Source organism: Glycine soja, chromosome 8 (assembly GCF_004193775.1).
Source record: "Glycine soja cultivar W05 chromosome 8, ASM419377v2, whole genome shotgun sequence".
Taxonomy (NCBI): Eukaryota; Viridiplantae; Streptophyta; class Magnoliopsida; order Fabales; family Fabaceae; genus Glycine; species Glycine soja.
This window is the reverse complement of record NC_041009.1, coordinates 28,910,564-28,922,741: the sequence shown is the minus strand read 5'-3', so window position 1 is coordinate 28,922,741 and position 12,178 is coordinate 28,910,564. Positions and strand designations below refer to the sequence as shown.

Genomic DNA, 12,178 nt, shown 5'->3' with positions numbered 1-12,178 from the left:
CTTGATACTCATATCAAAACTGCAATTAACAAGTAAAGTTTTGTATTGTCCCTCATATCATGCAGTGTAATATTTTGTGTCAACCATTTGTTATCGTCATATAGATGTTGATCATGCTATTATTATAAGCAGTGCAATGAAGTCAACAAACACAACTGCGGATGGTACAAATAATCCAGCAGCTCCTAAGTGGATTGAAGTTAAGGTTAGTGATGCAATTAATCATTATTTTCCAGTATTGATCTTCAAATGATAACCTCAATACAATTGTTAGATCGAATTATTATTTATATTGAATGTAGAGCCATGTTCAAAGCAGAGGGTATGAGTGTGGCTACTACGTGATGCATTGGATGTGGAACATCGTCAGTGGGGGTTTAAAGAATGATTGGAGCATGGTATGTTCGGTTTAACATCTTCAAATTACTATTTTAGTAGTATTTTCATTCATTTTACATCTTCATTAAATACACCCTTTGTATTCTTCATATTTTGTAGTGGTTTCTTGATGGAACGGCGCTAGACAATGAAACAATTACAACGATTCGCCAGAAATGGGCAGCATATTTTCTTAAAGTTCAAAGCAATCAATGTACAAAGTCTTAGTTGACATAGGAAATTTTTTGGTTATTGTGAACATTACTAATACAAATGTCACTATATTGGCTTGTATTTATTTGGAAATATATTTATGAAACTTTGTGTTTTGTTGTCTTTACAAAATTGTTGGACTGAGAGAATGGAACTTCTTTTAATTTCTTGTCATTAATGGCAGATGGAACGATATCAAGCAAGGGAAGACCCTTAGGTTTTCAATAATTACATTTTTGCTATACCACTTATTCTTTTTTTTAATAAGACAGTAGACATAAAATTCACAAATTTCTAACTCCTGTACATACTTATTCTTTTATAACTGTAAAGAAGCAATGCTTCTTATTGGCAATGAGATTTCTTTGCCTCTATCAGATTTAGAGTGAATGATGGGGAGGACAGCTACACAACTCTTCCAAGAATAGACCCTTATGTGAGCCAAAGGATCCCGACACAGCATGGTAATTTTACATTTTTTATTTATTTGTGAATGAGTTTAATTTTTCCTTGTTGAGGCTTTTGCTTTGTAGGCAGAATAGCTGGCCCTAGGCAAACGACTCCAAAATCAGTGATTCACCAAATTTGTTATATCATCCTCTTTTTTGTTTTATATGATGTAGGAGGTTTAATAGTTTATATTTATTTATATATTTTTCTACTTTTGTTGTCTGTTCATAATGTTAGTAATTTACCATTCAATTTTACAACCTGAAAGTTATTTTTCTTTATTTGAGCACAAGCATCTGTCCTTTGTTGCTATTCTATTTTGATTGTTCTTTTTAATTTTTATGAGAATCAGTTTAGTTGTTTTTTCTATGAATCTTTTTACTCATGGACACTTGTTTCAGGCTATTATTGTCTCATGTTGTGGCTCCTTCCACAGTGCTCTTTCTTGACATATTACAAGGTGCCTTCATCTACTAGTTACAATTGCATGCCACAATACGCTACTTTATTTTTCCTATTTGTGAATGTACTTTCTTGTTGGATATTAGGTGTCCTCAATTCCCTGAAACCATAATAGCATTTGGTAATAACTGCAAGAGACAGGGGATTGCTTGCCATCATCCAAAGTTGATTGTTTTGCAAAGAAAAGATAGTATTCAAATTGTTATTACATCGGCTAATTTGGTAGAAAAACAGGTGTTCTATGAACCAAACTTCTAGTTATTAACATTCAGTTTTGGAGGCCACTTCACTCGATTAAGTTAACTTATATGATACTTCAGTTCAGTATAAAAACATTGTAACTCTTAGCATTATACTTGTAAAATGGTTATCTGTAAGACATCAACTGCAATTGCCTTAGTGTCCCTAATATAAACTTTGAAGCCTATAATAGCAACATTTGTATCATCAGGTTATATTTATGTAAATTAGCATTTCTATAGGTACCTTAACTCATGCTTATAGTAGGTTTACAACTATTATATGATTCAATGTTTGGTATGTCATTAACATGGCAAAACTGTTGATCAATTTTCATGGTTATGTAGTGGAACAGTGTGACTAACACTATATGGTGACAAGATTTCCCTCATGCCACTTCTGTTGATTTTGCATCACTTTTCCCAAAAGTTGGCAATGCTGACATTCATCAAGGTTCAAACTGTGACTTCACTGCTCAGTTGGCTAGGTTTATGGCATCTCTTGTTATTGATGTACCCAGCCAGGCTTACTGGATTACTCAGCTTACAAAATATGACTTTGGAGGTCAACAGGACATCTTGTTACTTCAGTACCTGGAATTCACTTTTATAGAACTTCTGTTCTGTCAGAATCTTTTGAGGCTTCTCCTGTAAGTACTCAAGTATGTCATGCAGAGATATTGCTGTTTGCAGTGCTGGGGTTGGCTTCCCTTGCCACTGCCTCTGTATTTATTTTTGGATATAAACTAACATACTTTTGTGCTTTTAAATTTAATATTTGCAAACTGTATCAAGTGTTGTTAAATAGTGGCTATGGCCCTGCCATGGTGGATTTTTTGCCAACTGCCGTAGGCAATTTGTGAAGGAAGTCTGGCCATGGTGACACCATAAGGCGCAATGGCATGTTTATGTGGTGGAATTTCAGCCTTCTGCCATGTTCCGCAGCCATCCGTTATTGATAACTGATGTATTCACCTAGCTTGGGTTAGAATAATATACCCCGAAACCTGACTTGTGGTTAAGGTATGCTAGTAGAATATCTTAGCTTTCATGTTAAATTCCAGCAATAATATCGTCAGCCATGTAATCATTTGGTGGCTTAGGTGAAGCCACTTCTCCTCTGTTTCTAGATTCTTTGACTGCTATTTATACTCTTGTAGAGGCTAATTCCTGTGCATTTTTTATTGGGTTTGAAGTTTCTTGGTTCAGTTGTGGCATCTGTGGTTGGTTTGAGCCATCTTTTCCACACTGTGGCAGACTCAAATAGTGCAAGACTAAAAGAATTATTTCCTCGGAAAGTATTGTAAGAATGTTTATCGGAAGTTGGAGATTGTTTTAAGAAGAAATCCAATTATTTATGTTGATGAAAATGCTGTTAGTGTTCTTGTTCCTAACCCAGTTCAAACTTTTGAGGGAGGTAAATACTAAGTTGCTTGAGAATTCTTTTTGCACCATGTACATTGGATTCCCCATTTATGTCATGATTTTCAAATAAGAAAATAAAACTATGAACACTAATCAACTAACCAATGAGATCTAGTTGAATTGGTTGAATAGGACACATGAGTTATTATAAACTTTCTAGTATTGTCTTTGATTTAAACGATAAAAGAAACTATGGATTGTAGGGTAATGCCCCACCATGCATGCTGTTATACAAATATGAATGGTGAATTGCAATATTTGTAGTGTTATTTTGTCATTAGTAGTATACATTCTAGTTCTTTTATATGAAGGTCAAAACATTATTAACTTTATCAAATGCAAAGGAATCTACTTAGAAATAACTAACTGAAACTTTTATACTGAGCAGTGAACTCACTAGGAATTATTTCAATGGCTCAATTCCAAAAAGCCTTGGACGCCTCTCATCAGTTGTCACTCTGTAAGTCATCATTACCTATGCATCTATGTATTTTCATCTTGCTTGCTCTATTTGTGAGGCATGTTCTTCATTTGTTAACTAAGAACCTTTGCGACTGTCTTTTTTTTTTCCTTCTTTCAATTGAGTTTAGTTTTCATAAATTGTAAGTGTAAAATTTTTTACATTGTTAACCCATTAGAAATCACCCTAGATAAGGCTTTGGTTTTTAAGAATCAAATGGCGTGGTGTGACCTACGTAGCCGACAACCAACTAGAAGTCAATAATCTTACCAACAACCTATTATTGGATGATAGTGTAAAATCTTTTATACTATCATTACATTTTAATTAAAAAAAAAATCCTAAATGGGGTTTGCATGATTCCTCACAGTACAATTGCTACATGCTTCAGGAACCTTTTAGGAAATCGACTTACTGGTTCAATTCCCTCAGAAATTGGTGACATGGCTAGTCTGCAAGAACTGTAAGCGTTTCAGAAAACTATGATGCTAATTGATTAAAATTGGAGGTGGAATAATTATATTTGTAATCCATGTTTACATGATTTTGGAAGATAATCAACTTGAGGGACCTCTTCCCCCGAGCCTTGGAAAAATGAGCAACTTGCTGAGATTGTGACACTATTTGTTTCATTTTTTTAATTTCATTTGATTTACATAATCAATTTAAATCATTAAATTGCCTCCATATTATCTACAATTTCATACTGTTTTCTCCACACATCCCTAACTCCTTTTTTTTCACTTTAACTAAATGAATCTACAGACTTCTACATAAAATATTTTTAAGTAAACCATTTATATAAACATGACACTTTTTAAAAACAACAAAGCTCTAGCTATTTGAAGGATTTGAACAAAAATTGTAAAAAAAGATAAAATTGACAAAGAAATGAAATAATTTTAGGTAAATAATTATGTAGGACATTTGGACTCTTTTTGTTACTTAATCGACAATATTTTGTAATAATAATAATATTTTGTTGACATTGATATTATTTAATTTAAAATATATATTATATATTATAAATTATACATTAATTATTTAATACTATAATTTAATTATAAAAAATATTAAAATTTATATATTATGTTAATGAATCAGATAGATTTGAGACATGCCATACAATGAGTCAAATATAAGGAAAAAAAACTATCAAAATTGAGTTAGAAAGAAACTAAGTTAAACTTGTCCTGTAAACAAGTAGTGTTTGAATAAGGAATTTTAATTGTAGAAAATTTATTTGCGTCAATTTAAATTCTTTGGATTTTAAAATTCTTTGTTTGGATAAATTTTGCTTTAAAAGAATGAATGCATGAAATGAAACAGATAAAAGAAAACAATAAGCAAAGGAATGTAGCCTTAGCTTCTAAGCACCTTTTCGGTGATTCCATTAGAAGCTCCAGCAGCTTCTAAACACCTTTGTGAAACCAGTTGAGTATAAAAACTAGACGGGATAAATTTTGGTTCATCCATGACCTTTTCTTTGTTGAAGAATAAAATAAAGTTATATCATGATTAACTTGCATTGTATTATCTAAGAAAACTTTTTGTAGGGATTTGCAGGGCACATCCTTGGACGGCCCAATTCCTTCTGTCATATCTTACTTGACAAATTTGACAGAATTGTGAGCACTTTGTCCTTTTAAGAGTATTCCAAAATTATTACATTTTGTGTGCATTTTACAATCGTAATGGAATGCAATCTCTTATAGTGGAACATCTTCTTTTCATTGATGAAACATTTATATATCAGGAGGATATCTGATTTGAAGGGACCAACTATGACATTTCCTAATCTGAAGAATTTGAAACTTTTGCTAAGAATGTGAGTTGAAACCTTAACTGCTCTTACTTGAAGAACTATATAATTCATTTAGGCTTCTATCATATTTCTGTTACTCAGGGAATTGAGGAATTGCTTAATAACTGTTCCCATTCCAAACTACATTGGAGAAATAGAAAGTTTGAAAAGCATGTAAGTTGCATCAAGAGTATATAACTAGCTATATATTCTTTAGTTTTTTTATCAACCTGTTTACCAATCTCATTATTATCTATTTAATTTTAGTATACAAAAACACATTCTAATTTTAGTTGAATCATGACGCAATTAAGGATTTAGAAGTCACTCTGTAATAATTTGATCATTTTATCATCTCCATTTCTACAATATGTGTTTATTTTAATTTTGCACCTATATTGTTAGGTAGCACCTTTTCTCCCTCTATTCTTCATTAGATAAAGTTTATGAGTATGGAATTTCTACATTATAAAGATCAGGATTTAGGAAATAATTTGAATCCAATTAATTTTGTGATTAACACTTCTTTGCCCCTCTGGTAATCAAGTATTGTTAGATATTTTTCAAGACTTATTTTTGGACACTCTTCATCTGTTTGTGTAATCATTGGGGGCATGTCCTTTAAGGTGATTGTGATTTGTTGGTTAGTTATACCAGTATAATGACAATATAACTACCAAGAATGTGGATATAAATTTTACATGCATCATCTGTGCAAATTATTATCTGCAATATTGTGTTTCAAAATGCCATCAAAAAGAGAAAAAAAATAAGAATTATTGGAAACTTGAAATTACCTCCATTATATTTTGTTGTTAGAATTTGGATGTGGCATGTGCCATTACTACATCATAGTAATTTCCTATTTTCTCTTTCAGAGATCTGAGCTCCAACATGTTAACAGGTTCAATCCCAGATTCATTTCAGGATTTGGGAAATCTAAATTACTTGTAAGTGTGTATTTTCATTTGCCAGCAAGAAGATTTAACCGAAAGGATGTGAATGTTTATATTAATTTGATCTCAAGAATGTTGGTTGCTTTTTCTCAACTTATTTTTTTCTGATATAATGTGACATATATTCATGATGGATGCAGGTTTCTGACTAACAATTCTCTAAGTGGACCAATTCCTGATTGGATACTGAGCATAAAAAAGCATATGTAAGCATGTCTCTTTAGTTAGCACTCATTGAATTAAGAAATTTATTCTCACTTTATGTTCTCTTTCAGTGATTTATCTTTGAACAATTTCACAAAGACTTCTGCAAATAATTGCCAAATGCCGGATGTGTAAGCTTCTTTTTGTCTACAAATTATTTAAGCATTTCACCTATGTCAATACTAAGCATGGTATTATCATTGAACAAGAACTTAGCTTCAAGCCTCTCTCGCACAGCAAACACTTCGTATGTTCCTTCTTGTGGACTAGTTTTAGTTCTATAATATCAGCTGTGAATCATCAGTTGAAACTAATATTATATCTTTATATCTTGTAGAATATCTTGTTTGAAGATGGGCCAACCTTGTAAATAATTACTTAATTTTCTAATATCTACTTGAAAGGCATAAAATAATACCATCCATTTATTAGTCGTATAGCTACTATGATTATGGGTTTGTCATTATTAACTTTTATTTTATAATATATACCTGTTTGTCTTGATCTGGTGCCTTTTTGCTCCTCAGGATGTAATGAAAACTAAAGGAAATGAGTTTGAGGATTACTTTTTGAAGCGTGAGTTGCTCATGGGAATATATGCGAAGGGTTTTGAAAGGCCTTCTCCCATCCAAGAAGAAAGCATTTCGATTGCTTTTACTGGTAGTGACATTCTTGCTAGGGCTAAGAACGGAACTGGCAAAACAGCTGCATTTTGCATTCCTGCATTGGAAAAAATTGACCAGGACAATAATGTTATTCAAGGTTTGATGTCCTCCTCTAGTCCTCTTGCCTTAAGCTTTTCACATGATTCTCATAGCCTAGTTGAAAGAATAGTATTTAAAGATGTCTCAGTTCCATAAGCATATCTGGTAGCCTGTTACTGATTGTAAGCAGTGTTCTATTAAAAAAAGAAAATGGGACTTGTGACTGGTAAGGTTCAGCTGGAGTTGCAGTAACAAGCCGAACTTTCAAGTTTGAAGGGCACATCAAGTTGGTTTTTGTCATAAAAAATGAACGATACTGCAACTGTTACAACTTACATGTTGATTTCTTTAGTTTCAGTCTTCACTTGGTACAACAAACCTGAGATGTGACCCTACACAGAATTGAAGCAATATATATATGAAACAATGCTAAATTCAGAGTTTATTTCTCTTCTCTTTATTCTCTACTGAACATCTGGTTTTAATAAAAGCTCTATGTTTTAGTTATAAGATTTTGATATTCCCTTTAAATTAATGGATATCTTGTTGATTCTCCTGAAAAGTTATTTTAGATGAAGATGAATTTTTGGATACTTGGATTTTATTGCAATAGCTAAAAATAGTTGATATATTTTTGGTGGCATTGTTGATTCATGATTCATTTCTGCATCATCTTCAGTTATTTCATGGTTGTGGACTTTTTGAATAAGCATGATGATTGGCTTTACCCTTGCTTTGAATTGAATGTTTTCAATGTATTTTTCTGTAATGCAGTTGTTATACTGGTCCCAACCCGAGAATTGGCATTGTAGACTTCTCAAGTGTGCAAAGAGCTTGGAAAGCACTTGAAAATTCAAGTTATGGTTACAACAGGTGGTACCAGCCTGAAAGATGATATAATGTTCTTATATCAACCAGTTCATTTACTAGTTGGAACTCTAGGAAGAATATTAGATCTTGCCAAGAAAGGTGTTTGTATTCTGAAAGATTGTGCTATGCTTGTTATGGATGAGGTAAACACATTTCACCTTGAATTCATTCATTTATATAATTTGGTTGAGAATCTTGTACAGTTTGTAAAACATTTTCATATTTAAAGAGATTTAGGAAGTCAAAGGTAAGAAACATGATTATATCATATTCGACGAAGAAGATATGATGGGCATTATGTTCTTTAATTTTTTTGTCCAATGTGCTAGGATTAGGAATTTGTATTTCTAAAGCAAATGCATATGTTCATTGATTTCTCATTCATGTTTTAAATAGAGCTGAACATATTTTCTTTTCCATTATTTATGTATGTTCATTCTATGGCACTTTCAAGATTTATGTCTTTAGTAGTAACAATTACTTATCAATCTGAGGCTTTCTATTGCTTTTTGGGTTTGTCAGGCCGATAAGCTTATGTCCCCAGAGTTTCAACCTTCTATAGAGCAGCTGATTCATTTTCTTCCTACAACTCGTCAAATCTTGATGTTTTCAGCAACATTTCCTGTTACTGTAAAGGATTTCAAGGATAGGTATCTTCGAAAACCTTATGTATTCGTGGAAGAGAGACAGAAAGTCCACTGTCTAAATACTCTTTTTTCTAAGGTTTGCTTTTTCTTTGTTTTCTAGATTTTCTTATATGCTGCCTTTGAAATATGATGATGCTGATGATGGGTTCTGTTTCAGCTGCAAATAACCCAGTCTATCATCTTCTGCAATTCAGTAAATCGGGTTGAACTCCTTGCCAAGAAAATCACAGAACTTGGGTATTCATGTATCTACATTCATGCAAAGATGTTGCAAGACCATCGTAACAGAGTGTTTCATGACTTCCGCAATGGCGCAAGTCGAAATCTTGTTTGTACTGGTACACTGCTGACACTTTAGCATCATATGAATTGGCACAATGAATTTTTTTTCCCCTAGTTCTTGTGTTTTACATTGACTTGTTGGCAAAATTTATAGTGGAAATATGAAGAGCTTGACTTGTTGCCTTTGCTTGTTGTATAAAAGTAAAATAGAAATATATTCTTATATCCTCATTGGTAGTATTTAAGTATGGCTACTGGTTATTCTTTTCATGGAACATAAATTTTTTGAAGCCCGTTGAAGGCATGGGATTTGAGGATCTCTCTAAATATGGGTCATAACACATATTGGAAGATTATTTTAGTGATTATGTGGGGAATTTAGAATTATCCAAAAACCATATTTAAATGTCAAACCAGACACTGCATTCAAAGACGGTTAATACATAATAACCGTCTTTGAATGTCGAACCAGACACTGCATTCAAAGACGGTTATTACATAATAACCGTCTTTGAATGTGGAACCAGATGTAATAATCAAATACGATTATTATGTAATAACCGTCTTTGAATGTCGACCAGATGTAACATTCAAAGACAGTTATTATGTAATAACCGTCTTTGAATGTTGAACCAGATGTAACAATCAAAGACGGTTATTTTGTAATAACCGTCTTTGAATGTCGACCCAGATGCAACATTCAAAGACGGTTATTATGTAATAATCGACTTCGAAGTTCGAACCAGACACTGCATTCAAAGACGGTTGTTATGTAATAACCGTCTTTGAATGTTAAACCAGATGTAACAATCAAAGACGGTTATTATGTAATAACCGACTTTGAAGTTCGAACCAGACACTGTATTCAAAGATAGTTATTAGATAATAACCGTCTTTGAATTGTTCTAACTTTCAAAGACGGTTATTATAATAACCATCGTAAAAAGCATTTGGGTTTCAATGACGTTATATACAACGACGGTTTATAACCGTCGTTAAAAGCACTTAATAACCGTCGTAAAAAGCCATTTTTCTAGTAGTGGTAAGAGAGACTCTTACATGGTCAAGAGAGTACAAGGAGAACACATACAAAGATATGAATCATCAGAAAAGAAAACCCAACATTAGCCATAACAACGGAAAATTTAAAGCCTATTCCCCCTATACATAAAACCACAACATAGCTACGATAACAAACCCAACAACGGTTCACTCGAATTAGAGAAAATAAGAGACAGACCATACTGGGCATTAGCCAGACAAATTTGAGATACATAAACCTGGAAAGTTATTAATCCACTAAGGTAAGGACTAAGTAGTAATTGAACCACTACTACAAAAAGCGGATTCAACATCGGTTGTTAAAAAAACTGATGTTAACATATGCGCGGTGGCATAATTGTAAATACCGTGTATACGTTAACATCGGTTTTGTGAAAAACCGATGTTAACGAAGTTCATTAACATCGGTTATTGGAGAACCGATGTTAACATTTATTAGTTAACATCGGTTTTTTAATAACCGATGTTAACATATGTTTATTAACATCGGGTTCTTAGAAAACCGATGTTAATGTTTGATATGTTAACATCATTTTGTTAACATCTGTTTTTTTTTAAAACCGATGTTGAACTTATATTTTAAAAAATATAGTGAGCCCTAAGAAGCTGGCGCTCTGTCTTCTTCTCTATCTAAGCTTTTGCGCTCTCTTCTTCTTCTAATCTCCGTCTACCTTCAAGGTCCCTGTCTGCATCTGAGCATCGTGTTCGTCGCACTCGAGCATCATCTTCGTCGCACTTGAGCATCGTCACAAGTCTCTGCTTCTTCTCCTTCGCCACCATACCTAGGTATGTTTCGTCTCCTTCGCGCTGTCTTCTCTTTCTCTCTGTCTTCTTCTCCATCTAAGCTTTCTTGCTCTCTTTGTTCTCCATCTACCTTGAAGTTGTATGTTCTCCATCTGACCATCGTTTTGTCTAAGGTCGAGCATCGTGTTCGTCGCCCTCGAGCATCGTTAGAAGTCTGTGCTTCTTCTCCTTCGCCACCTCACGTAGGTATGTTTGGTCTAATCCTGTATAAATATTTGATTTCATTCATGTATCGCACACTTAGTGAACTAAACATGGCTAGGGTATCTCATATTTAACTCGAGCATCGTGACAACTTTGTGCTTCTTCTCCTTATTGTGTTCTTGTAACAGTTTAAGAGTTAACGCCTATTATTGGAGTTTAACAGTTTCTCTTACCTTTATTGTGTTCTTGTAATAGTTTAACAGTTTAAGAGTTAACGCCTCCTAGTTCCTAAAACCTTCCTTAAGATTAGAGGACCATTGGTTAAAATGAAGAGTAAAATCCTTGTCCATTGCTTTGATCCACGACCATAGTAGGAATATGGCATCTTCTAACAGTTTGGTTCCATGAAAAGTTGTATCTTGGAACACCACCTTATTTCTATGGTGCCATATTGTCCAAGTTAAAGCAATCCACCAGCATTTCCAGGTTTTGGACCTGACTCCATCTGCTACCTCCATTCCATGTTGCAGAAAATGGTCCCTATGATTTTGTGGCATTACAGTGATAAGATTAACCCAGGACATTGATTCCCACCATAAAGGGAGGGTTTTGCTACAATTGAAGAACAAGTGTTCAGCCCCCTCCTCCTTATTTCTGCATAAAGGACATAACATATCATCTATCGGTATTTGTCTCCTTCTAAGGTTTTGCTTTGTTGGTAATCTATCCCGAAGTAGCCTCCAAGTGAACACTGTTGTTTTTGTGGGTATTTTGAGTTTCCATATTGCCCCATAATCCTATTCTTGTCTTGCCTCCATTAGCTCTCCCCATATCAAATCATATCCACTTTTTGTTGAGTAGTGTCCTGCAGGTTCAAGTTTCCAAATCCAAGTGTCCTCCCTTAGGGGATGAAGTTGCTGCTGTGATATGTCCCCAAGAAAACTATCTGCCATTGCTATTTCAGAATCGAAAAGGTGTCTTCTCCAATTAAGCTGCCATTCCCGCCCAGTGTTTGTGTGTGTCCCCAGCTGCTGTATGAGTTGCTTCTGATGACAAGAGATCTGATACAGCCTC

General features: G+C 33.7%; 1 protein-coding gene and 1 pseudogene across 1 annotated transcript; both read left to right on the top strand.

Annotated features, from left to right (window-relative positions):
• Positions 1 to 5,128: 5,128 nt before the first annotated feature.
• Positions 5,129 to 6,764, top strand: LOC114422762 (probable LRR receptor-like serine/threonine-protein kinase At1g53440). The gene is made up of 5 exons (XM_028389281.1): positions 5,129 to 5,255; positions 5,384 to 5,455; positions 6,310 to 6,381; positions 6,528 to 6,593; positions 6,663 to 6,764. The coding sequence occupies exons 2-5, from the start codon at positions 5,412 to 5,414 to the stop codon at positions 6,724 to 6,726; spliced, it is 246 nt and encodes an 81-aa protein (XP_028245082.1). The 5' UTR covers positions 5,129 to 5,255; positions 5,384 to 5,411; the 3' UTR covers positions 6,727 to 6,764.
• A 360-nt stretch (positions 6,765 to 7,124) lies between these two features.
• Positions 7,125 to 9,170, top strand: LOC114424072 (annotated as a pseudogene).
• The last annotated feature ends 3,008 nt before the right edge of the window (positions 9,171 to 12,178 follow it).

What these genes read in the sequence shown, in the direction of transcription:
- LOC114422762 (XM_028389281.1), top strand. Translation starts at nt 5,412, where the DNA reads ATGACATTTCCTAATCTGAAGAATTTGAAACTTTTGCTAAGAAT. An exon ending in TTGAAACTTTTGCTAAGAAT is followed by an intron (nt 5,456 to 6,309) that starts GTGAGTTGAAAC and finishes TTTCTCTTTCAG; the next exon opens with AGATCTGAGCTCCAACATGT. An exon ending in CTGAGCATAAAAAAGCATAT is followed by an intron (nt 6,594 to 6,662) that starts GTAAGCATGTCT and finishes GTTCTCTTTCAG; the next exon opens with TGATTTATCTTTGAACAATT.